Consider the following 26,114-nt stretch of genomic DNA (forward strand, 5'->3'; position numbering starts at 1 on the left):
TCAAGTAAATATTTTCAGACAGAAATTTGTTGTTGTCATCCTGATCATGAATTAATTGGTTGCAGTGGCTACATGCCCCCGGAATACGCACTTCACGGAACATTCTCAGAAAAATCTGATGTCATTCTTGCATTATTCTTTTCCTTATTTCAAAACAGGTCATACAAAGTTAGGTTAGAACTGTAAGAAGATTTGGTTTAAAAAACTATATATTCAGATCCTGTGTTTATATTTATTTTGTAGTTTTAATCCCATTTTCAATATTTTGCAAATAATTATAGTAAAAATATTTTAAATTGTTTTTATGATTGAAAAATGACGCTCAGACCAAGATAGGTTAAAATTTGCATAATAAATCATGAACTCATTTGATAACATGTTTATAGCATTATTAGTACAGATAATTATACTTAAAAGTGATATACTATATAATTGAGAATGGAGTAGAATAGTTTATCCGCATTCTATGTTTGATCCCACTAAAACAAGTTTTAGTTGAAATAAGTGCGATTGAAGAGAAATATAGATGAAAGATTCTTTTTTGTTGACTAGACTACGGTTGTGACATTGACAATTACAAATTAATCAAACCTTGATCAGAAACATTTGTGTACATAAATACAAATATAACTATCAAAGAAAAGTCTGATTGCATTACCAATAATTTGACCTCTAAATATCCAATTTTTTCTCTGAGATGCAGATTAGTGTTAGTACTAGCCAGTGAAGAACAAGAAGTCATGGGGTTCAGCTACCATAAAAACTTTCCATGTTATGTGCTGCAACTATTTTTCCTCATCTTGTCTTGTTTATATATGTTTTCTGCAGCCATTGATATAATAAGAGCTGATGAATATCTCAGTGATTCTGAAGCTTTGATTTCTGATGGAAATAAATTCAAATTGAGTTTCTTCAGCCCTCCAAACAGCACTCTCCGCTACCTCGGTATCATGTACAATCTGCCTGTGATGACTGTTGTATGGGTAGCTAATAGGAACAAGCCTCTCAACGATTCCTCTGGAACGTTTCAGGTATCATCAGATGGCAACCTTGTGGTCTTGGATGGTCGAAAAGAAATTGTGTGGTCTACGAATCTCTCACCTTCTGTTGTCAATCGTAGCGTTGTGCTCTTGAATACAGGGAATCTGGTTCTGCGAGATGACTCCAACGATAACGCTTACGTTTGGGAGAGCTTCCAACATGCTTCTGATTCATGGTTAGAGAAGATGAAGATTCTTACAGATTTGAGTAGGAACGAAAAGAGTATACTAACATCGTGGACAAGTCCTGATGATCCAGCACCTGGAAGTTTCACCATGACAATTGAGCCTTTAGACATCCCTCAGTCATTTATTTGGAAGGATGGCAATCCTTATTATCGCACTGGTCCATGGAACGGTCAGATATTTACTGGGATTCCCTTCATGAGATCTGACTATCATTATGGGACGGATGTGGTCACTGAAATTCCAGGAACTGCATATGAAATGTTTACAGTTCCCAATTCGTCTATAATTTTATACTATATCTTAAACTCTTCAGGGAGTCTAGAGGAGAAGGTGTGGTCTGATGAGAAGAAAGGGTGGGATGTAACATGGTCAACGACAATTGATGAATGCTATATGTATGGTAAATGTGGACCTTTTGGAAGCTGTGATGCTCAAAACAGGCCAATATGTTCCTGCTTTCGGGGCTTCATGCCCAGAAGCAAAGATGAGTGGGAGGCCGGAAACTGGACTAGTGGATGCACTAGGAAAACTCACCTCCAGTGTGAACAGAACAGTTCTGTGGGTAAACAAGATGAGTTTCTTAAGACGGAGGGAGTAAAGTTGCCGGATCATTTTACATTATTTCCCTTTTCTAAAAGAGAATGCAGGGACGCGTGCTTGAGTGATTGTTCTTGTATAGCATATGCAGTTCCTCCTGGAATTGGATGTCTGCACTGGACTCATAACTTAACTGATACTCACAAGTTAAATGATGGTGGTGATGACTTGTATATTCGATTGGCACAATCAGAACTAGGTACTTCATCAATTTATATGCCATTCTGTACACTTCCGATAGAATGATGTTTAACTAATTGTTGTTTTAGTTTCATTCATTTGCTTCCTCTGAATTTAAGCAGATCAGACGAAAGACCACAGAAGAACTATTGTGATATCAGTAGTTTTGGGGTTTATACTTGTGTGTGCATACTTTTTGTTGAAATACAAAGGTAATTTATTTGTTCGACCTGATTCTCAACAAAAATACTCATATTTTCTAACATGTCTCTCTCGCATTGTCTTCCCTTATTTTAAATTTTAAGCAGCAGGGAAGCATATACTTAGATTGCTGTTCTTCAGAACCACGGAAAGTGATACAGGATATTCTGAAGAAAGGGTTCTCAAACATGATAAACATGGAGTTAAACTTGAGGAGCTACCCGCATTTACATTTATGGTGCTCTCAAATGCAACAGAAAATTTTGATCGCACCAATAAGCTCGGAGGGTGGCTTTGGTTCTGTTTACAGAGTAGTTCTTCTTCTTTCAAGATGTATCTTCACTTTTTGTAACCTGTAAATAAGAAATGTGATTTCACAACTGATTTTCAGGGAAAATTTCCAAATGGTATAGAAATTGCTGTAAAAAGGCTAGCAAGATCATCAAACCAAGGGGTGGAGGAGTTCATGAATGAGGTTGAGGTGATTTCAAGGCTTCAACATCGCAATCTTGTTAGACTTCTTGGCTGCTGTGTCGAGTCTGAAGAAAAACTGCTAGTTTATGAATATATGCCCAATGGAAGCTTGGATGCCTATCTCTTTGGTATGTCTATGGACTATGATGCCCAAATTCAAGTACTATTTAATTACACTGCTGCATATGATGGTTCAAATAACCTTTTTTTAGGTTCCCATAAACATGACTTTCTTAATTGGCAAACACGCAAATTAATTATTGAGGGTATCTGTCGTGGCCTCCTTTACCTACATCGCGATTCAAGGTTAAGGATTATTCACAGAGATCTGAAGGCAAGTAATATCTTGTTGGATGAAGTGTTTAACCCTAAAATATCCGACTTTGGTATGGCAAGGATTTTCGGTGGCACGGATGAGCAAGCTAACACAACAAGGGTTGTTGCGACATAGTGAGCACTAGTCATTTAAGTTAAATAATATTTTCAAACACAAATTTATTTTTTCTATGCTAATCCTGATTCATGGTTGCAGTGGCTATATGTCCCCGGAATACGCACTTCGTGGAATATTTTCTGAAAAATCTGATGTCTATAGCTTTGGCATCCTATTATTGGAGATTGTGAGTGGAAAGAAGAACTCGAGTTTTTACGATGAAGATCAACAACTCTTGCTTACAGCTTATGTAAGCTCTTTGTTTCTGCATATTTGAGTAGATTTGCATTTCTAATATAACTTTTTGCACTCTTGTGGATGTCAACCGGCTTGGAAGTTGTGGAAAGAAGGAAAGATAGCCAATGTGATGGATCCAGCCATATATGATAGTGGAATGGAAGATGATATCTTGAGATATGCAAATGTAGGTCTGTTGTGTGTGCAAGAAGTAGCTGCAGATAGGCCTAACACTTCTACAGTGCTGTCGATGCTTAGTTGTGAGATCGAAGAGCTTCCTCACCCGAAGCAGCCAGCATTTCTTGGGATGCAGAGCTCTCAATCCACAGAGTCCTCTACCAAGAGTTCAAGTAAATGCTCGGTTAATGATGTCACTTTTTCAACAGTTGATCAAGGAAGGTGACTTTACTACCTGCTTTAACTATGTTGATGGAAATTGTAGAGCTGATTGTGTTTGTTGTTTGATTAGTGGAATACAATATGTTATGTATAGATAGTTGAGTTCAGTTTAGTTGTGGCAACCTAGACAATTATTCTTCAGTAGCTAATCCAAAAGACTGCATAGCCTATTTAACAACTAATTTTAAACAAATTGTGTAAGTTGGACTAGTGTTAGTGTAGCAATGCCTAAGGCCAAAGGTCTCAGGTTCGAGTCCTTTGGCCTCGGGTTGAACCCACCGTTATGCGGACTTCATACTTATATTCATTAGCCTATCCAAAAAATAGAATATATTGCAAATAGAATCAATGGCAATATTGGATGATATCTGATAGCCGCACAGTTGAATATGTGAGGAGAACTTCATAGTAAATCTTCACAAAAGATTGCAATGTATTTACAACGAACAGATGTAAGCAAATCCAACGTACGTAAGAACCTAAGTTGTCTGGTTCAAACTGTCATCGCCGCAAACCCATCTACTCAATTGCTCGATAGAAGTGCAGTACTTTCAGTTGTTCTACAATTTCCTGAAATATAAACAATCAAATTATATTTGTTAGCATCAATGCCATATTTCACACCATAGTTGTGCACAAATAAAATTACCTAGCTAGTATAGGCATGCAGTTGGCATAAATTGTATAATAAAGATCAGACAAGCTTCACCTGATATGTTGGAGCATAATTCTGAGGGAAACGAAAACCAATTGAGCAGTTATCCAACATTTCTGGACTTTTTATCCAAGCTTCGCGAGCAGCAAACAGTTTTTTCTTATACTCGGTGGTCTAGAATGAAAACAGAATAAACATTTAGCAATAGTAAAGAAAAAAACCTTGCCAAAAAAAGCAAAGAATTAGAAGAAGTAATATAAATTGTGAAGGTTCAGATACAAAAACTAAGTTGTAGGAAATAAAGAACCTCAGTAATAGGGGCATGTGTGTCCTCGAGTTCATCCCCTTTCATTATTGTACCAGTGGATTGGCATTCAGGACAGAATGCCGAGCAAATTGGGGTGATCGTCTTCCCTTTCTTGGCTTTAGCCATTTTAATTTCATTCTGATTATCAAAAGCAAACTCAACCTCAAAGTGCAGTATCCATTGAATGATACAGGATATGTGATACACATGGAATATCTGTATACCAATGGAGATAAAAATAAATGAGTATTAATTTGGAGAAATATCAAATACTAGCTAACTAATGAAAAAGAGAAGTTGAGATGTTGTCCAACCCCATGACGATTTCTACTGCTGCATACAAGCACTCCAGTAATCCTATTTAACAGGGCAGCAACATCTTTTCCCGGCAGCATCTTCGTTCTGCATATTTCACAAAATCTCTCAGCATAATAACGGTATTCTTTTCTTAATCGTTTCCTCAGAGTCTTGCTCGCCATAATGCGAGCCAATCTATCTTCATCTCTGGTGAACAGCACATTTGACTTTGAACTTTTTGAAGATTGAGACTCTTTCCCAGAAGAGTGATCTTGAATTCTTAAGGCCTCACTTATATTCTTTGGATCAGAAACTAACTTCCTCTTCTTGCCTCTACGAGAGCGAATATTCTCAGGTTGTATGTAAGGAACCGATGGAAGCATATAATCGTAACCATCAACTAACCCCACCCGCCCCAAGTGATAGTCGTAAGAAAAGGTAACAATAGCAAAGTGATGGTTAGGAAACCTATCAAAATTCTCAGTGGTATTCCCTAGCCATTCACACCATATTCTCAAAATTGCACTGATGCCTCCAACCTTCTTCTCCCTAAACCTGGCACCAATTCTTCCAACTCCAATATGCCTCACCACCAAATCAGAAGCCTTGCCTTCTTGCATAACATCAGGAATAACTAGTATCCCACCAGTTTTATCACCATCCAATGTAGAACTACTGGATTTTTTATCACGATTGGCGTTGCCCTTAATCTTCAGGGAAGTCTGTGTACTAGCAACCGGTCCAACATTACTACTATACTTACGCTTTGCACGGCTGTCTGCAACATCTACCGACTTGTTTTTCCCACGGTCCGAAGCAGGTACATTTTTACTTTGCTCCTTCGTATGGTCATGGAAGAAAATCATACCATCATTGAACGGCCATGGATTTGGTTTGAGCAGTGTAAGTCGTGCAGAGGCTAGTCTTTCAGTGTGTCTACGGCCCTTCAAGTGGTTAACCAAGCAAGAATCACCATGGCAAGGTGCAAGACACAAAATACAGAAAAAGATCAACCTGTTCTTCTTCCCCTTTTCCCTAAGCTCGACATATGGATGCCCCTGTTCTTGAACATGCCGGAGAGTAGTCCTTAACGACTTCTCTTCCAATTCAACAGCTTTTGACTTAGGCAAATCTAATTCCATCTCCCCCCAATCAAAATCTTCAAGAAAAGTATGCTGCCTTGAAACTAATCTACTGAAAACCTCAAAAAAAATCAGACTTCAACCCCAACAGCAATCAACTCAAACTTCATCCAGAATGAAAATTCGCAATTAAAGCATCATTCGCCAGAAAATTCCAGATACAATTATAAAAGCAATACACTTGAAGAACGAAATCCACCGATATTATACGACAAGAATCCAAGTTTCAGCTCCAATGGCAGTGAAAAAACAGAAAGATAAAGAAATTGTAACTTGGAGTTACCGTGAGTGATATGAAAGTTTTCACAAATCGGCAAGCATTCCCCCTCCGATCAGAATAATGCGAGAATCCTCCACAACGATCGTTTCCATTTCCTCCAAAAATAGAGCGAAAACAGCAGCACGAAAACGACAGAGTAAGGGGGGAAGTTCCGCACAGAAAGAGACGCAGGCAGTGGTTAATTTCGAGTGTATCGGGGTTTCAATCGATTGTATCTGTAGCGAGAGAGAGAAAAGGAAGAAGGAGGATGATTGGTGAAGGGTGGTTGTGGACTTAGAATTCAGTTGGTAATTCTCGCTTGCGGTTGAAAGGCGGGATGATTCGAATATAAAGCGGTTAGTTTCATCTATTTTTAGCGGGTTTTTATGTTGCATGCATGACATGACATGACATGACTACCCATACACTCGGTGCATGCACATCATCCTAGCTGGCGTAGGGGAGTGACTAGTGAGAAGGCTGTGTGTGACTAAGAAGCGGAGGAGTATATCACACATCTCTCAATTCACACATTACTTGTATGTTGATCAATTGGGCAATGCTGTCTAGGATTTGCAATCCAATCCCAAGCATTAAACTGCCTACTTACTTTGCGATTCTTTTCTCATTTTGTTAATCTTATTACCTAATTCTCGTGTTTATTTGATCTCTTATCTGACTTCTCTATTAATTGTTGGTGGAATCGTGTATGAGCTTGCTGGAATTGCAACATTTTTTTTCAATTTTCATAATTTATTTTACTAGAAAACATATTTTACTTGCTCCTTAATTACAAAAATTTTGGTACGCAAATGGAAGTGAAATGATTTCCGGCAGTGCATTTACAACCACATTAAGGGCCCGCCCGACCGAGAACAGTATTTTCATCCGGCATTGGATTCATATTTTGTAGAGAGAGTAAAGATAAATAAATGTGTGGAATGCATGTTGCTTTTCAAGTTTTTAATTATAAGTCTTTTCCTCACACGTCATAACAATAATTTTAGAAGACCATATATATATATATATATATATATATATAGGGTTTTGATCTATGCAAAACTGGATTTAAATACAGAAACGCAGAACAATATCATAATTAGGGCACTTTTAGGTCATAATTAGGTAATTTGTAGGTCATGCTAACAAAGCATGACCTAAAACGATCTTAGTATGACATTAAATCCAAATATTATAATATGACCTAAAATTGCTTAATTATGACCTTCCGTGTTTTTGGTTAATTATTGACCATTAGATCATCTAATCCTAGGGCTGAGATTTGGTCTGCATTTCTGGATTTAAACACATACTTATTTTGATCATCTCCCTATATATATATATATATATATATATATATATATATATATATATATATGCTTCTTCTTCTTTTTGGCTCGGAAAATGCATGTTGCTTTTCAAGTTTGTTGAGCATAATCCATTTGTCAATTGCCTAGTCATATTATACTCCGTAGTACTTCTTTGTGGTCACCAGTTCAATTCAAAAGTAGCACTTAAATTTCATAATTAATCATGATTGAGGATTTGAGGGAGTCCCAACAACGAAATTTGTGTTGCTCTCTTGAATTCGTAAGTTCAAATACTACTTATTTCCAAACATGAACTGTTCCCATCTAGAATTATGTTTCTACTCGTACCCAAAAATGAATTAATTTTAGTTGAATGAACCTAACGTAAATATATCAAAATTTAACAAATGAGATACTGAATGAGTGAATTCTATTCTTTAATTTTCTTGAATAAAGAAAGAGAGTACCTATTGAGCTAATTGCAGTGGCGGTACTTATTACAATGTTATTCGAAAATTATATTGCAAACTCCCTCATTTCCTAGATGTTTTCTTTATAAAACATTACTCCATTAGCTACAAGATATAAAAGTTTTCTATCCACACAAAAAAATTGAAATTGCGATTACTTATTAAGAATATCGGACGGAAGTAGAATGAATTTTCAGTGGAAGACTTAACTTTGCGGGAGTAAACATAACATACATCCTATAAAAAAAACCATCTAAATTATAGTAATAAAAAAACATATTAATAGTAATAATATATAGTACATGCAACTTGATCCATGAAAATTAAGATAAAAATGATGGTTTGATACTCCAAATTGATATAAACATACAAGATTATATTACAATAACTCTTAAATAAAATTAAAACAAAAAAGAACACGAAAGAGAAACAATAGCCAATCAAATAGAGTAAATATGCACACAAGGAAGAGAAAAAAAAAACACCCTATGACTTCTAATTGAAAAAAAAATCACTACTATTTTGTAATGCGCTTGACCTTGTGTCATCCCTTCTTGCAAGAATGTTTAACAAATTTGAAACCCTTGTTGAAGAGGGCCTTTGATCTCCCTAGTTCTTGCCTTCACCTGCCTCTCGACGCTTCCCATTTTCTCTGCGAACAAACAAGTTGCTGTGAGAAATTAGGTTGTGAAATTGAAGCACAAGTGAGATGATCCTGTACGTCCGATGAAATTTGTACATAGTCTTTCACAAGCGGATAGTTATGGAAAAAGTCACATAACAAGTCAAAATTTTAATCACACTACCGAAACAAGATCTACAGATAGAAGAGCAAAACGGATTTAGAAACCTTGTTCATGATATAAATGTTAGATACATTATCAGGGCGTTGTACAGAGAATGTATGCATATCGATGAACTCAAGTTCCCGGTCCAACAGTAAGAGCATCCGAACACGAATCCAACAATGAGGAGTTGCAAGAAGTTCTCGCCCGAGAAGTGGGATGCACTGAAAACAACGGAACTGATTGCAACCGCTAGCTGCCAGTTCATTGTGGAGGCAAGAGATGTCAAGAGAAAACCTCTGTACACGACTTCTTCCAGCAACGGAGTGATGATGGAGTAGACAAGAACGCAGGCGGTTGCAGAACTCCAGCTGCCGGTGAGAATATCCTTGAGGAATGGATTGTTCACATCCTGTAATGTCGAGAAAATCAGTATCAAACATATGTACCCCCCAATGAATCATAAAATTAGTTCATGGAGATGAATGGAAGTAAATGTGAATAAATATACCTTGGGTCCAATCAATCTCTCAGCAAAATACGAAGTGATAAAGACCAATGACAGAAGGACTCCAAACCCGAGCACCGATGCCAGCAGCCAGCTTCGTTGTTTTGAAGACTTATTGGCACGAAAGAAATCTTTAAGGTCATACTGAGGCTTACCGGGGCACTTTAGCAGCAGCAGAACAATGCTAAGCTCTAAGGTTTGGATTGCGAAGATGAAGAATGCCTGTGCTGCAAAGAAACGGACGAGGTCTATCATTAAGATCGTAAGCTCTGCTGAGAAAAGACTTCCTCAACATCATATTCCAATGACAAAAGAAGTTCATATGCCACACTGATGAAGTTTAGGATCTAGACTAACATTTCATGCTAAAACAAATTAGCCATTCGATTCCCTTATCTAAACCACTGAAATAATATTATGTATCCAACTGTGCAATTCCAAGTCCAAAACATGATAGTATACTATAGTGGAATCAGATATACAAAACTCAAAGTATGAGTGTCACTAATCACTATCATAAGCATTATCCATTTTGGTAGGAAAATAGGAGAAGAAGAAGATTCTTACAGCATGCTTATTCAGATAATAGCTTCAAGAATTGACTCTATACAAAATGAAACATCTACAAACTTCAATGCAATAGGTCCACAATCATTAAGCATTACTAGCATCTTATTATGAGTAATCAAGTATGTTCCATTCTTCACTTTCAGCATCACAAACAGTATGCTTACCTCGGTCTGTGGATCGAGGACGGGTTGATGCAATATCTTTGCAGCAGCAGAAAGACCGCCAAAACTCAACGGGACGTGAATGCTGAACACATAAAAACCCATAGAGCTCCATATACTTCCAATATCAAGCTGAGGGTGAGGATCTGTTGCGAGAACTGAGAAGCCCTGTTATGAATAAGGAATAAAGTTGCAACATATAAGTACAAGATTTATGTGTGACTTTCTTTATTTCCATCACCCAATTGCAGCTAGATGAAATTTCAGCCCGCACAAATAGCACATCCAACAACTTTATACTTTTGGCAGAAAATCAATAGTAATATTCTTGTTCGATTTAAGCTAGACAAAGAAAACATGGAAATCTATTTACACTGCAACAAAAATAGGGAGAAACAGGATAAATTCGCTGAATTTTTGTGTTCCACATTCAATCAAATTCCGGTAGCGAAAATTAACAATAATCAATAATTATTAATTAAAAATTGCTTTTGGATACGTATCCAACAACGCTTTTCAATTAAACAAAGAAAATGTTGACATAATCCAGAAAAGCAAAATATAGAGAATTATTTGAAGGAAACGTCAGTTACCTGATGGGGTTGTGATTTTGTCTCATTTTTTATGCAGCGACGGATGAAAGAAACCCTTTTACCGAAAGAATTGCATTTCAGCAACCTATTGCCGTAATCCGTGAATAAATTTGCCGGAAATTGACACAGCAGAGCTGTGTTCATCTTCGAGCGCCGTTATTTATTTGGATTAGATTCTACTTTAAGAGGGAAATACTTGTAAAGAAAGTACCCACAAAACAAAATTTTATGATTGGAGTAATAATACTAGTAGTATATTTTTACTTTATTGTTTCTTCTATTTTATTTCACTTTATAAGAACTAGGATTATTAAATATCGTTTTAAAGTGGGGAATAAATTTTTAAAATATTTGTGTAATGTAATGGTAATCATATATTATCATAGTGTAATAGGAAAATGCAAAGTGAAGGTACAGTTGATTGCAAGTTGTGGATCATTATTAATCTACAAAAAAAATGTGATGTAGATCAATCACATTACTCAAACATTGATTAATAAACAAATTAAACTAGTAAGATACAATGAGTATAGTTGGGCTTAACTAATTAGAATTCCAAAATTTATGAATAAGGCGACGTGACGTAATCCTAAACAAGGTGCTCCCTACCGCTGCTCCCTCACCTTGGGCTTGGACGGCAATGGCTGCTGCCAGCGAGATTGAAAGAACAGAGTAATCGAGACGGATCCATTTTTCGAGAGAGTGTTGATCACTGAGATCTTAATTTATCGCTAATTTTATAAGCGGCGGAAAATCGACCGTTGGGATTCATGACCAGACACACACACTGACCCAAGTTCTTAACACAAGCTTTTGCACGCCTCTTTATTTTTCACAAATTATTCCCAAGCCCAAGATTTCTTGATAGTACTTTTTGTTTTCGACTACCGATCTTATCATATTTGGTGTTCCTATAGTAGTTAATTATTTGATGGACCTTGTTATCATAATACTCCATCCATCTCTAAAACTTTAGTTTTCTTTTGTCATATATATTGGTATCTTCATAAAAATTAGTCTATTTTTCTTTAAAAAAAACTATTCTGTCAAACATTATATTATACTACTAAGTGTGGATAATATTATCCACTAATATTATTGTAACTATTTTTTTCTTTTTCTCTCTTGTATTGTACTAATTCCGTATAAAGTGACCACATAAAAAGTAATTATGTCACATAAGAATAACTTAATGCGACATGGAAATCCATTCCACTGGAATCGTCAAATGTGAAAATCCAAAATCTGATCAAAGTTGATAATCTTTATGACCAAAACTTAAAAATTAATGGAAAAATCTAGAATTAGCCAAAGTTCATGATATCCACTATATTGTCGATTGATTGTATGTTAGGCCTAGATAAGCCAATTTATCCCGGGTTAGATTCCCATGTTAGGTTAGTAATGCTACTGCCTACTGCATTGGTCTAATTTTATTAACCCGGAATATTTAGTATTATTATCTTTCTCATCCTGATAACCCTAACATTATTTCTTCTAGCCATAAGAAAATTTCTTAACGTCAGAGTCTAGGGAACATACTGCCTTGTATGCCCCTCTCATTTTACTCTCCTTTCTATTTGGAGCCATTTTTAACTTCCCTCTCCGTAGTAGGGCGCGCCACCATATCAAGGGTGCGACCGTGCGACAGGTCAGGGGTTGGAAGAGAAGTATGTGGAAGTGGAACTCGCAAAGTAGGTGACGTAAAGAGGAAATGCCTTTTGGCGGGAGATGAATTCCGACAAATAGGGCAATTGTGTAATCGACAAACGAAAGAACGTAAAGAGACATCGAATTTACGTGGTTCACTAACTTTGTGTTACAGATACAAAGTTATTTGCCCTACTTCTCTATAAATAGGCACAAGAGACGAACTGAGCCTAAAACAACAATTAAAGCCCAAAATAGAAATGATTCAAGACATCCTAAGATATAGTTTGTGGGTATTCAATCAAATTAATTTACGTTCAGTTAGATAACTGTGTACAAACGAGCACATGATATATAGCATAGTAATCTGTTTCACTATTATGTAGAAATAGCCTCATACTATCATGTCTTGACTTTTCCTAACATAACAATGCTTAATTGCTTATCACTATCTAAAGAACAGCTATCCCAACTCGTATCCACCACCACAAGAGTTCTACCCTTTTGACACCTCATCTACATCCGACCATATATAGTGGATGCTATTATATGTGCAGATAAAAGTGTACATGTTAAGACAAGTACTCAACATTTCACTATAGTTATATGCATTTGAAACATCAACTGCATTGATTATCTTTTGTAGAGATACAAGTGGAAATATAAATGCCTTTGCTTCTACTTCTAAATAGAACTGATTCTTTGAGATTGATTTTTCATGAGCCTAAGGAAAACTGATCCAAGCATAGAAAAGGAAATTTGACATAAATACTTTGGTGACATATATCGATAACATTAAATGCTAGAGCTAATTAGAAACTAAAAAAATAATACTAGTACTCCATAACTTGATATATAGTCGATAGACATTTAGTCTTATTTAACTTACTCTTCGTGTGAGCCACCTACAAATTAATAAAAACTATTTCTATGATAAAGAAGTTTAGCTTTAGTGACTATCTTTCCATGCTCTATATTAAACATATTCTTGATGACTAGTTTTCAACTTGCTGTGCTTATTATCCAATCAATGTAGGCAATCTTTTCATTCTTTATTAAATACTAACCTTATAAAACTAGTTATTTTGTTGTATACCATGCACTTGTATATTCCATGTGGTAATGAAACCTGGTTAGTTAATTAACAAAAGGGACAAACATTCCTAGACTGATGTCAAGGCTGCAGTTAGATATGCAACGGGCTAACAACACGTCTGCTTGCGCGTCATGCAAGCACCAGAGGAAGAGGTGCACGGAGAAGTGCACGTTGGCACCCTTCTTTCCCGTGGAGAGGACACGGGAGTTCCAGGCCGTGCACAAGGTATTTGGTGTGAGCAACGTCACAAAGATCATCACGAGCCTCAGGGAGGAGGACCGGAAGGTAGCTGTGGACTCGCTCGTGTGGGAAGCCCTAGGGCGGCAGAAGGACCCGGTGCTGGGGCCGTTTGGAGACTACCGGAGGGTTTGTGAGGAGCTGAGGTTGTACAAGAGCCAATATCAACACTTTCATCACCAAGTACCAAATCAAGGAACCATAGTGTACAAGGCTGCCACAGCACAAGCCCTAATGGGATGGAACAATAGCAACAAAATTGTGAATACAAACACTAATAACCCAAACAATAATTTTATTGGTAATGGCAATTCTGTGGTGGATTTTTGCACTTATGGATATTCTCCAAATCACCATATTCATCAAGATTCTGAAAAACAAAGGGCAGAAAGGGAAAATGGCACAACTATATTCCTTCCTCAGCAACATTTGTCGAATGCTTTCAGCCAGCAATGCATTCTTGCAGGTAGTGTTCGAGCCAAGACTTACTAAATCATGGTCATCACAATTGATTAATAATCTGATAAAAGTCAAGGCTCAAACCAGGGCCTATATATATCATACATACCATCATATTCTAATTATGTCTTCTTTCATTCATATATGCATTGTGAAAAATGCATAATTAAAATAGTTGATACTTTGTTTTGGAATATTTTTTATTTTTATTTTTCTATACCCCTATTTTGCAGGTCAATACAATCCTCTGGATTCCAAGTCAATGGAAAGCACCCTTTGGGAGGGCAGTTCGTAGATACAATGCTTCACAATCACATATCAACAGTTAACTTAGTTTCTTGGAGAAAATACTATGTTTTCGTATTATTGATTGCGGATTCAATTTCTCAATTCATGTTTTTAACTAATCGTTTGTTTCCATAAAATGGATTTTTTTATATTCATAATCCTAATAAAACTTGCTTTTGAGCACTATCTACTAACTGTTAAGCACTAAGATACTAGTATTAATTAAGTACTTATATTAGTATTAATCTATTTTTTTTTCTTTTTTTCCATATTTATTCTTTTTTTATCTGTTAACTTCCAATTATGGATTGTTAGTCTAAAAAAGAGAAGGCTAGCAAGTTAAAAATTAGTACTGCTATTTTTGTATTTGAAGTTATAAATGAAAATGGATTCTCGTTGAAAAAAAACTTCCAATATCATTGATTGACAAATATATAAAACAATACTAAAATTTTATCAAAACAATGAATTAAATGGTTGAAATAAACGAAAATTCTAAAATACAAAATAAAATAAAATTGAGAATAAAAGTATTTATAAATAAGAATAACAGAAAGAAAATTATATTTTTGAATTAATCAAAAACATGCCAAGAGCTCCTGTGATTAAGACACAAATGAACGTGCTCAAGCATGTGTAGACAAACACCCAACCAGTGCATGCTCATGAAACCGCAAAGCGTGTGAGCATTGTTGTGTTTGACTACTTCAAGTCCACATTTGACAAATCACGGATTTTAAGAAAGTGAATGGAAAAAAATTAGTAAAATGTGAGTTATAATTTTACATACAAGTTTTATAAAGAAATGTTAGTGAAATAAAATTAGTAAAATATGAGATCCATTCCAAAAAATAGTAAAAAAACAAATGAAACATTTATTGGCAGATAGACTTAAATAACTCATTATTAATTATTTATCTAGAATTAAATTGTGATAATAGGCTTAGAAAAAGGAGGATTGATAGTTATGACTAATTAATAGTATAAGACTACCTATATAAGATTAGGTTATTGAATTCAATCTTATAAATCTAATAATAACACACATTCAATTATGAAATACTTGCCAACTTCAAATAACACACGTCTTCTTATATAAATAATTGTAACTAATGATATAACTACAAAGTAGTAGTAATAGAAACTGCTTAAGGAAATAAAAGAAATTGATAAAGGATAAAATTCATGTGAATTAAAAAATTTCATGTGAAAGCACAGATAAAGACAAAAACCTCTTAAACCTTAATTCATAGAAAAAAGAAAATAAATTTGGGGAAAAAGGTCTTAAACCCTACAAAAAGAGTTCACCTCAGCTGAAGCAGCAGCAGCTATTTCTCCTCCGCAAGAAATGGTGGGTCCTCTGCTCCGCTCGCTGTGCTCCGCCGCCGCCAGAAAATCACTATCTTCCTCCTCCTACTCTGCCAATTATCGAAAGCCCTATGTGTTTTCACTCGCTTCGGGTCTCGCAAGGCCATTCTCTTCGTCCACCGGCGCTGCCACATTTCCGTCGACCGCCAACGATCACGCAACCGTTGTTGACCCCAGCCGCCTCCGCAATGTCGCCGTAATAGCTCACGTCGATCACGGGAAGACCACGCTCATGGATCGGCTCCTCCGCCAGTGCGGCGCCGATATCCCGCACGAGCGAGCTCTTGATTCGATCAGCCTCGAGCGCGAGCGTGGCATAACCATCTCCTCCAAGGTGCTTACTGTTTTCTAGATTTTTTTTGTTGATTCTGGATCAGGTATTGAATAAGTGTTTAGTTATTCGGTTGAGCCGTTGAAATATGAGGAGAATTGATGGTGATTTTGGTAGGCTGAGTGAGATCGATGCTTTAGTAAGTTGATGTAGGAAAAAGATGGAGTGATATTGGTAAAGAAGTCTTGAAATAGGAATTAGATGTTGTCTTTGAATGTGGCCTAAGGTTTTGTTTGCTTTTGATACATAAATGAGATTTCCATTGGCGGTGACGAAAAAAAGGCCGGACTTACGGCTGCTACTATTTGGTTGGTAGTAGATTGATGAAACTATGTCTGAGGTATTACTTCTGAGCCAATGGTACATGATTAGATTGTGGATGAACTACTGTGAGTCTGTGACAGTGGAGAATAATCCAGTTGGTCAAGAGGAGGGCTGGAAAGATAGAAATGGGCAAAAAAGAAAAAAAAAACGTGACCTTTTTTTTTCTGTTATGATTTGATATTTGATAACTTCCTAAGATGCAATTACTGTAATTAGATTTGTCTAGCAGTTGATATGCTCTTTAATAGTGGACGGGTCACATTCATAACAAGAAATGAGAAAGTTCTGGCGGTATATCTTGAAATGCTTTAGTAATTGATTTTGGTGTCTGTTTTAGAATATCCTATTTCCTATTCTCAATCATAATTTGCAGGTAACATCTATTTCGTGGAAAGAGAATGAGCTGAACATGGTTGACACACCTGGACATGCAGATTTTGGAGGTGAAGTAAGTCAAATTTTTGAAGAAATATGTGGATAGCTTGTCACTGTAGACCATTAGGCCTTGCATTGAGCCCCAGTTTAAAACCCTTCTCTAGTAATGAATCTGAGATTGTGTTTCTTTGCTTCCCTTTTTTTTTTCAAATAAACATTATTTTTAGAGAAGCAGCTGATATGGGCTTCAGGCTTGTTTCTTTTAGAAACATGGAATCTTAGGTATTGAGAGTTATTGCTGAAACATTGTAGAATGCACTAAATTATCAATGTTGTGCTGTCAGCACGAGATCTTTAATGTTTGATTTAAACTGTCATTTCTGGGTAAACCCTTGTGGAACTGATGCAACATTTTCTTGCTCTTGAAATGATACCCTGATAAATAATTAATTTTTTCTCAGATCTTTCAGTCACCAAATTGTTTGTTGGATCAATTTATGTTTCTAGTTCTCAGCAATAGCATCAAATGTTATTTCTCTTGCTAGACCCATGGAATTGTGCTATAAGCAGATTGCAACTTATGTCTAAACTTCTGAAATTGCCAATGCTCACGCTCAAGCTGCAGCTTTTTGATGTACTATTTTTTAGCATTGAACACTCTATCTTTTCTTTTGAAAGGTTGAGCGGGTCATGGGCATGGTTGAAGGAGCAGTTTTAGTTGTTGATGCTGGCGAAGGTCCCTTGGCACAGACAAAGTTTGTCCTTGCAAAGGCCTTGAAATATGGTATACGGCCTCTGCTTCTTCTGAACAAAGTAGACCGACCTTCAGGTACAATATCAAATAATAGTGATGATTGATTAAATATCATATGCTTCTAGATTTACATGTGCAAATGTTATGTTGTATGTGTAGTTACTGAAGAAAGGTGTAGTGAGGTCGAGAGCCTGGTGTTCGATCTTTTTGACAATCTTGGTGCCACAGGTGCATATTACTTGTGTAATAACAGTCTCATTTGGTAGAGGCTAGTCCTTGAATCTTGACCATACTTCACATATGCATATATTAATTGTTCTTATTTGCTGGATACCTTTCCCTCAGAGGAGCAGTTAGAATTTCCTGTTCTTTATGCTTCTGCAAAGGAAGGATGGGCCTCATCCACTTATACAAAGAATCCCCCTGAGGATGCTAGGAATATGTCCGACTTGCTTAATGCAATCATAAGTCACGTTCGTCCGCCAACTGCTACACTTGATGCACCTTTTCAGATGCTGGTCTGTGCTGAGATATTGCAACCTTGCAAGTTTACTTCATGTCTTTTGCATGCTTTGTAGAATGTAGGATTCACATGCATAGACTTTCATGTATTCCATGTATAAAGATTAAAGAAGAATGAGCTAGGTATCTAGCATTCTTAGCTATGTATCTCGCATGTTTTCCTCTACATATCCTTATCGTTTGTTGATGGTGTTAAGATACTGTATAATATTATTTTACCAAATATAAGCACTTTAGCAGAGAAACCTTGAGAAAGTTGGTTGACAGCTCTTTTCAGGTCTCTATGATGGAAAAAGATAATTATGTTGGCCGAATTCTAACTGGTCGTATTTATTCTGGAATCCTCCAAGTTGGTGATAGAGTGCATGGAATTCACGCTACAGATTCTGGGACTGCCAAAACTGAAGAAGGGAAGGTTTGTCCCTTTGCATAACAATTACTTTTCTTTCTGCTCTGCCTGTTTGTCTATGAAGTCCTTTCTGGGCACATTTTATGTGATGTACTCCCTGTCCAATTTCAATAGGCCAATTCTGACCTTATTTGGGAAATCTATGGCGCTATGGCATGGCGTTCGGTGGTGGAAACGCCATATCATCATGTCGCTGCAATAGCACCGCCATATCTGACATTTGACAACATTGCGTGTGTACTGCATTTATGAATAGGGCATTTTGCAAGAAACATGGTTGTTAGAGTGGTATATTATGCTTTATTATTTGTTTAAAGTGTTTTAGATGTTATATTTTTAAGATTTTTTAATTTTTGAATTATATATAAATATATAAGTATTATTTTATTTATTTAATTTTTGACTGCCATATCCGCCATACTAATACGCCATATCCCTGTGGCGGTTTTTAGGCAAACCGCCATAAGCCGCCATACGAGATTGATAACATTGATTGGGACCACTTGCTTTATCTCTCTTTCTTAATTTATTAATTAAAATGAATCCTCTCTCCAAATTTTTTTGGATAAATACAACCCAATGTTATCAAATAGCTGATATGGTGGCGCCATGGCGCTATGGCATGGCGTTCGGTGGTGGAAACGCCATAGCACCATGTCGCTGCCATAGCACCGCCATATCCGATATTTGACAATATTGCGTGTGTACTGCATTTAGGAATATGACATTATGCAAGAAACTTGGTGGTTAGAGTGGTATATTATGCTTTATTAATTGTTTAAAGTGTATTAGATGCTATATTTTAAATATTTTTTAATATTTGAATTATATATAAATATATAAGTATTATTTTATTTATTTAATTTTGACCGCCATATCCGCCATACTAATACGCCATATCCCTGTGGCGGTTTTTAGGCAAACCGCCATAAGCCGCCATACGAGATTGATAACTTTGATTATTACAACCTAACAAAAACTTACCTTCTCTTTCCTATTTCATAATAAAACTATTTGTTTCTTAGAATCCGTGCCTGCCTGGACCTTAAGACCTATTGAAATAGGATGAGCATAGTATTTTTTTTGTAAATATGCTAAATGATAAAGTTAAGAGGTTTCAGTTTGTCTATACGGTTGCCTATGGCTTTTATGTTTATGTTCTTGTCTTGCAATCAAAGATAGGAAGTGATGCTTGCTATTTTCCACTAGTTTCCATGTTGGTTTGACAATGTTTTCTGAACTTTTTCCTGTAGGTTGTGAAGCTGATGAAAAAAAAGGGAACCAGTATTGTTTCAGTTGATAGTGCCGGTGCTGGTGATATAGTGTCGATGGCTGGGTTAACCAGTCCAGTGATTGGGCACACAATAGCAAATGTTGGGGTACATGAATTTTTTATGCTTTTGCCATCTACTTGATATGCTAGTTCTGCATAAAATTGAATTCAGCAACTTATATTGTTATTTTCTTTTATCATCAAATAGACAAGCATGGGCTTATTGAGTAAATAACTGGTCACTTGAAATTTATTGTTTGGATTCTCTCACATTCATGGTGTGCATCGCCAATATGTAGAGCTTGTCAGTGACATCTCTAGGTTTTTGTAGGTCATGACTGCTCTACCTACTGTTGATCTTGACCCCCCAACTATTTCCATGACTTTTGGCGTGAATGATTCACCATTGGCTGGTCGAGATGGAACTTTTGTAAGACTTTCTTGTCCCTCTACTCTGTGTGCTGTATACATGTTTGCATTTAATATTCGATTTGGTCGCTCGAAAGTTTTGAATGTCCTTGTTTTTAGGTATGACGTCCTTATAGAATTTTCTAGTCTTTATAATCCACCTCAAATCATTACCAGTTTCTTGATGATGTAATTCTATTGCATGTGAAATTTATAGTTGACCGGAAAGCAAATTGGTGATCGTCTGATGGCTGAATCCGAGAGGAATCTTGCACTAAATGTTCTTCCTGGTTTGTCAGACTCTTATGAAGTTCAAGGGAGGGGAGAACTTCAGTTGGGTAAGTTTTTTGATCAGATGTCTTAAGTGTAATTTTTACATTCGATTGCTTGTTTAGCTTTACCATTAGTGCATTACGAACTGCTCGTCCGGGCTTATTGCAGTTCATATCATCTTTGCATCAACTTTTAGTTTCTTATGCTTGCCTTGAATCTAACAATTATCAAACAGGTATCTTGATTGAGAACATGAGGCGTGAAAATTTTGAGTTGTCTGTATCACCTCCCAAAGTCATGTGAGTTTTTCATTTGTATTGATTCCTCATTTCCTCTACACCATCTGGTTACTCACCATATTTTGATATTTAACCACTTTTTATGTATCTATTATATAAAAAGCCAAATTAATGCTCATACACGAAAGCCTTAACATCTGATTTTACTTTTATAGCCTTTGAGATATTTTCTATATTATTAGGTATAAAATTGAGAAAGGACAAAAACTGGAGCCAATTGAAGAAGTGACTGTAGAGGTGATTGTGATGAAACAAATTTTTGTGCTTCTCCAACCTCTCAGGAATTGCAGTAATTGAGTTTTGTAATTTGCTCATTCCAGGTGAATGAAGAGCATGTAGGTTTAGTCATGGAAGCTCTTTCTCACAGGCGAGGAGAAATTACAGACATGGGTCCAGTCCCTGGCAGTGTTGGTAGGACTAGAGTTTGTTTGACTTGTCCTTCTAGGTACATAATTTTTTTCGTATCATATCTCCTCTCTGTCTCAGTATGTCTTTCCTATATATTTTTACACCATGTCCTGGTTTTTCTTGTTATTTTTTAGGTAACAATTCCCATGTTCTACTAATTTTATATTCTAGTTTGTAGCACTATTTATTGGTTCTTTGAGTTTCTTACATTTCTGTTTGAATTAATGTGAGTAAGGAAGAATTTTGATTTCATTGGACTTTTTTTCCGTAAATATTTCTACACAGGGGCTTAGTTGGTTATAGAAGTGTCTTTAACAGCGATACACGTGGCACTGGATTCATGCACCGCGCATTCTTGTGTACACCCTCTGATCAACTTTTACCACTCTGTCTTGATTATTTTTGTGCTCTATATTACTGATTGTTTTCTATTATTTCATGATGATCATAAAAATGTTATACTCCCTCTGTCCACAAAAAATAGGACACATTGTGAATGACACGTGTTTTAATGTGGAATTGGTAAAGTAAGAGAGAAGGGAAAAAAGTAAGAGAGAAGTAATGGTAGTGGAATGTAGGGTCCATATTATTAGTAAGAGAGAAGGGAAAAAAGTAAGAGAGAAGTACTGTTTGTGGAATGTGGGGTCCATATTATTAGTAAGAGAGAAGAGAAAAAATTAAGAGAGAAGTTGTTGAAAACTTTCCTTTTTTAAATGTGCTCTATTTTTCGTTGACAACCAAAAATGGCAATTGTGCTCTATTTTTCTTGGATGGAGATAATCTTCAACATTTTGTTTTTTTGTGGACTTAATATTTGCAATTTACTGCCTCCGTCCTCGAATAGGAGTCCCGTTTTTCCATTTTAGTCCGTCCGCAAATAGGAGTCCCGGTTCACTTTTACCATAAATGGTAATAGGGTCCCACCTACAACTAACTCACTCCACTCACATTTCATTTAAAACTAATATATACAAGTGGGACCCCTATTCCACTAACTTTTTTCCACCCACTTTTCTTAACATTTCTTAAAACCCGTGCCACCAAGAAATGAGACTCCTAATGGCGGACGGAGGGGAGTATATGTTTTACAAGGAAACTTAGACCCTTCTTGGTATGATGGAATGAAAATGCATAGAAATTGTCATTTCATTCCTGTCTTCATTCCATCATACCAAGAAGGGCATTAATTTTTCTGCCATCTACTTGCTTATAAAGTATATCTGTTTGATTTCTGTTAGTTCTTACCGGAGTAAATTTGTATATATTTCCTTCATTAATTTTTTTCTTTTGTGTATATGTCATCTTGCAGCCTATGAGAAATATCGAGGTCCTCTCGGAAACGTCAGAAAAGGAGTACTGGTATGCTATCATATCACCTTTAATGATATGCTAGTCCCGCTGTTTATTCTGTTCCCAAAAAGAGTATCTTTTTAGCTTCTTTAGGTTTTGCTGCCAACCTTTTTATTTACATTGTCCGTCAAATTTGTTTTACATTTTTATCCACATGACTTTCTTATCAGATAATTTGATCATTATGTTTGTAATTCACTCACTCTGTTTATGCACCTGATTTAATCAACTATAGTTGATGTAACAGGTTTCAATGGGATATGGGACTATCACATCTTATGCTTTGATGAGTTTAGAACCACGTGGAATACTTTTTGTCAAACCCGGAATGGAGGTTTTTGTTATTTATATCTACTTTCTAAAGTCATTTGCCGACGAATGTGCAAATGAAGATAAGATGACATTTTTAGTTACTCGGTATTATTGGGGCCAGAATTTGATCCTTGTTTCATGTACTTGCAGGCTTATGATGGCATGATTATTGGTGAACATTCACGAGATACTGATCTTGATGTAATTTTTTTCTAATTACTTTAATCTAAAACTCTTACTGGTGGTTTTCAGTTGATTAACATCAAGTATTTCTTCTCACAGGTTAATCCAGTGCGAAGTAAGGAGCTAACAAATATCCGTGCTGCATCCAAAGACGAGAATGTGAAACTAACCCCTCCTCGCCTTGTATGCACTCTAATTCATTTCATTTTCATCATACTATTAATGTATGACTTTGTTCTTGTGCGGAAGTGGCTATCTGGATGTTATATGAAAATTGAAACTTATTCGTAGTTTAATAGCACAAAAAAACCCCTTTGTAAACCAAAGGCGATGAATTTCTGCAATCCACAAAAATATGTATGAAAATGCTAGAAATTACAATCGAAGTTTAGGAAGTTACCTAACTCTATCCAAGAGTCGCATCTATGCTTTTAAAAGAGAAATAACAAGCTGCACTTTTCTTGCAGATGTCTCTCGAAGAAGCGATAGGGTATGTTGCATCTGATGAGCTCATTGAGGTATACCCATTTTCTTGTACTCAGAACTCATTTGGTGCACAGCTTTCACCTTCGTCTGAGTAAATGAAGGAAGAATTATATCACGTTTTTCTTGCATAATCGGATCTTGTGCAAATTTCGTATTGGCTATGCAGGTTACACCAAATGCTATTCGGTTAAGGAAGAGATACCTGGATGTTAACAAGCGAAAAACAATGAGTAAAAGGCCGAAGGATTGATTTTCTACCCAAAGACGTATAATTTTGTGAGTTGAAATAATTATTCTACACTCCAACATAGCCGCAGTTGAGGTAAAGATGTATCATATATTTGATGGAGTTTATATGCAATAAGATATATACAGAACTCCAACATCCTACTTTGTTTATACACTGTTGAGAGTTTTACAATTTGCTACACACACAGTTTTTAGGATTCTTGAACTGCATTGATAATCTGAATTGAATTTTCACCAGAGATTAAAAAATTTACTTCTATTTAAATGATTGGCTTGATTTACAGCTTGATGATTCTTAGTTTGATAAGTATATATGGCCGACACGTTTATATTTATAAGACTTTGTCTCAGCTTGCATAATTTTGAATTGTTTTCGAAGAATAATCGTAACTCTTTCAAAATTGGATAATAGTTAACTTTTCCAATTAAAGTAATTTCTTTTTACATTATGAAGAACCTGATCAAAGCAGGAAAAATTATTTCTTTTCTTCCAGCTACTTCGACTAAGTTGAGATTCCTCGAAAATGTATTGGCAATATAATTTGATTTTCTTTTTCTCAATGCAACGACACGTTGTAACAGTAATTTATTAAAAAATTCGCATTGTAATAAAATATGCCGTTTCTGTTCTAGAATTCTGTAAATAAAAACGTAGATATGACGATTTGTCAGCAGCAAAACTGTTACCGAAAAGTCAACCTTAGAAAAGTCAAAACTGTTACAAAATTGTTTGGGAATAAGAGCATCCACAATGGGACGGGACGGATGTCGCGTCGGACATCCCGACAGACTTTCCAAAAATACCTCCTGCCACGTTATAAGTCACGTTATAAGGACATTTCACTGCACTGCCACGTCATAAGGACATCCCACTGCACAATGACGCACATCCCCAAGGACATCCACAATAATAAAAATTCACAAATTCACCAAATTAAACAATTTACGGAATTAAACAATTTACGGAATTAAAATTTCGGAAGCCTACCCCCGAAGATTGTCAGGCTCTGATGGATATGCACGGGAGTCAGCACGGGTTTCCGGGAATGTTGGGCAACATAGATTGTATGCATTGGGAGTGGAAGAACCGCCCCGACGCTTGGCAAGGGGTGTTCACTACCGGTTTCAAGGACAAGAATCCTACGATGATCCTTGAAGCGGTAGCTGACTACCGGCTTTGGATTTGACATGCGTATTTTGGAGTAGCCGGGTCGAACAATGACATCAACGTCCTCCAATCGTCGCCCCTTTTCAACGACTAGTGCATGGGCGTTGGCCCCGCCGTCAGTTTCGTCGCCAACGACAACCAGCACAATATGAACTATTATTTGGCGGATGGGAAATACTCTATGTTGCCCGTCTTTGTGAAGATGATCAGATGCGCAACAGATGAAAAGAAGATCTATTTTGCGGGTCGTCAGGAGGCAGCGCAACGCGCAAGGATGTGGAGCGGGCATTTGGTGTGCTACAGGCTCGATGGGCGGCAGTGAAGGGTCCTTCACGGCTGTGGTATATTGACAGCATTGCTGATAACATGTACGCATGTATTATCATGCATAACATGATTGTCGAAGATGAAGGTCCAACACTGACTGATTGGGCCAATGATGATGTTGATGCTGCCGGTCCAAGCCACGGCGTGGCCACCGCCAATGTACGTATGGAGATACCCCATGAAGAGGCCGATCGAGTCCTTGCATTTGCAGACATGCGCCAACGACAAGCCCATATTCGACTCCAGAACGATATAATTGAAGAACTATGGACGCGGATGGGTCGTCGTTGATATTTATAATGTAATTTGTTTAGACTTTTTTTTTGTTGAAATGTACTTTTTTTTATTTAATGAAATTATCATTGCACTTTCTCCGTCCGTATTCGTGCCGAAATTTTAATTCCGTAAATTGTTTAATTCCGTAAATTGTTTAATTTGGTGATTTTGTGCATTTTTATTATTGTGGATGTCTGTCGGAATGTCCTTGTGGATATCCGTCATTGTGCAGTGGGATGTCCTTATGACGTGACAGTGCAGTGGAATATCCTTATAACGTGGTAGGAGGTGTTTTTGGGAAGTCCGTCGGTATGTACGCCGGATGTCGCTCTTACATTTCAACTTTTCATTTATCTTCATAATACAGAGTACGGAGTAAATAAATTCGCCAAATTTTCATTCAAAACAAAATCGGCCAATATTTATATATATATATATATATATATATATATATATAGGGAGATGATCAAAATAAGTATGTG

The 26,114-nt window shown here is 36.5% G+C and overlaps 4 protein-coding genes, 1 non-coding gene and 1 pseudogene across 7 annotated transcripts; 4 read left to right on the forward strand and 2 right to left on the reverse strand.

Annotated features, from left to right (window-relative positions):
• Positions 1-213: 213 nt before the first annotated feature.
• On the forward strand, positions 214-3,951 carry LOC121809827 (annotated as a pseudogene).
• Positions 3,952-4,106: 155 nt separating this feature from the next.
• LOC121807223 lies at positions 4,107-6,774 on the reverse strand. 2 transcript variants are annotated; one of them, XM_042207441.1, is made up of 5 exons: positions 6,435-6,774; positions 5,027-6,200; positions 4,713-4,928; positions 4,460-4,579; positions 4,107-4,320 (listed from the first exon to the last, which is right to left on the reverse strand). In XM_042207441.1, the coding sequence occupies exons 2-5, from the start codon at positions 6,149-6,151 to the stop codon at positions 4,270-4,272; spliced, it is 1,512 nt and encodes a 503-aa protein (XP_042063375.1). In that variant the 5' UTR covers positions 6,152-6,200; positions 6,435-6,774; the 3' UTR covers positions 4,107-4,269. The 2 variants fall into 2 exon arrangements, with proteins under 2 accessions (XP_042063375.1, XP_042063374.1); XM_042207440.1 differs by having other exon boundaries at positions 5,027-6,203.
• Positions 6,775-8,486: 1,712 nt separating this feature from the next.
• Positions 8,487-11,491, reverse strand: LOC121806725. Its single transcript, XM_042206850.1, has 5 exons — positions 10,808-11,491; positions 10,218-10,382; positions 9,487-9,705; positions 9,041-9,387; positions 8,487-8,842 (listed from the first exon to the last, which is right to left on the reverse strand). Exons 1-4 carry the CDS (start codon positions 10,949-10,951, stop codon positions 9,046-9,048), a joined length of 870 nt encoding a protein of 289 aa, XP_042062784.1. The 5' UTR covers positions 10,952-11,491; the 3' UTR covers positions 8,487-8,842; positions 9,041-9,045.
• A 2,083-nt stretch (positions 11,492-13,574) lies between these two features.
• Positions 13,575-14,725, forward strand: LOC121807411 (LOB domain-containing protein 2-like). Its single transcript, XM_042207636.1, has 2 exons — positions 13,575-14,256; positions 14,483-14,725. Exons 1-2 carry the CDS (start codon positions 13,629-13,631, stop codon positions 14,542-14,544), a joined length of 690 nt encoding a protein of 229 aa, XP_042063570.1. The 5' UTR covers positions 13,575-13,628; the 3' UTR covers positions 14,545-14,725.
• Positions 14,726-15,817: 1,092 nt separating this feature from the next.
• LOC121809991 (50S ribosomal subunit assembly factor BipA-like) lies at positions 15,818-24,126 on the forward strand. Of its 2 annotated transcripts, XM_042210863.1 has the most exons (19): positions 15,820-16,239; positions 16,934-17,008; positions 17,614-17,764; positions 17,849-17,917; positions 18,035-18,207; positions 18,489-18,626; positions 19,874-19,999; positions 20,225-20,323; positions 20,519-20,639; positions 20,810-20,873; positions 21,056-21,110; positions 21,194-21,318; positions 21,567-21,640; positions 22,591-22,640; positions 22,879-22,965; positions 23,094-23,144; positions 23,226-23,309; positions 23,594-23,644; positions 23,779-24,126. In XM_042210863.1, exons 1-19 carry the CDS (start codon positions 15,886-15,888, stop codon positions 23,860-23,862), a joined length of 2,031 nt encoding a protein of 676 aa, XP_042066797.1. In that variant the 5' UTR covers positions 15,820-15,885; the 3' UTR covers positions 23,863-24,126. The 2 variants fall into 2 exon arrangements, 1 of the variants encoding a protein (XP_042066797.1); XR_006052344.1 differs by lacking the exons at positions 23,226-23,309; positions 23,594-23,644; positions 23,779-24,126 and having other exon boundaries at positions 15,818-16,239; positions 22,867-22,965; positions 23,094-23,123.
• Positions 16,500-16,594, forward strand: LOC121810106. The gene has a single exon (XR_006052368.1). It is a non-coding gene; the product is annotated as a small nucleolar RNA snoR113 (small nucleolar RNA).
• Positions 24,127-26,114: the final 1,988 nt, after the last annotated feature.

This window comes from Salvia splendens, chromosome 6, assembly GCF_004379255.2.
Source record: "Salvia splendens isolate huo1 chromosome 6, SspV2, whole genome shotgun sequence".
Taxonomy (NCBI): domain Eukaryota; kingdom Viridiplantae; phylum Streptophyta; class Magnoliopsida; order Lamiales; family Lamiaceae; genus Salvia; species Salvia splendens.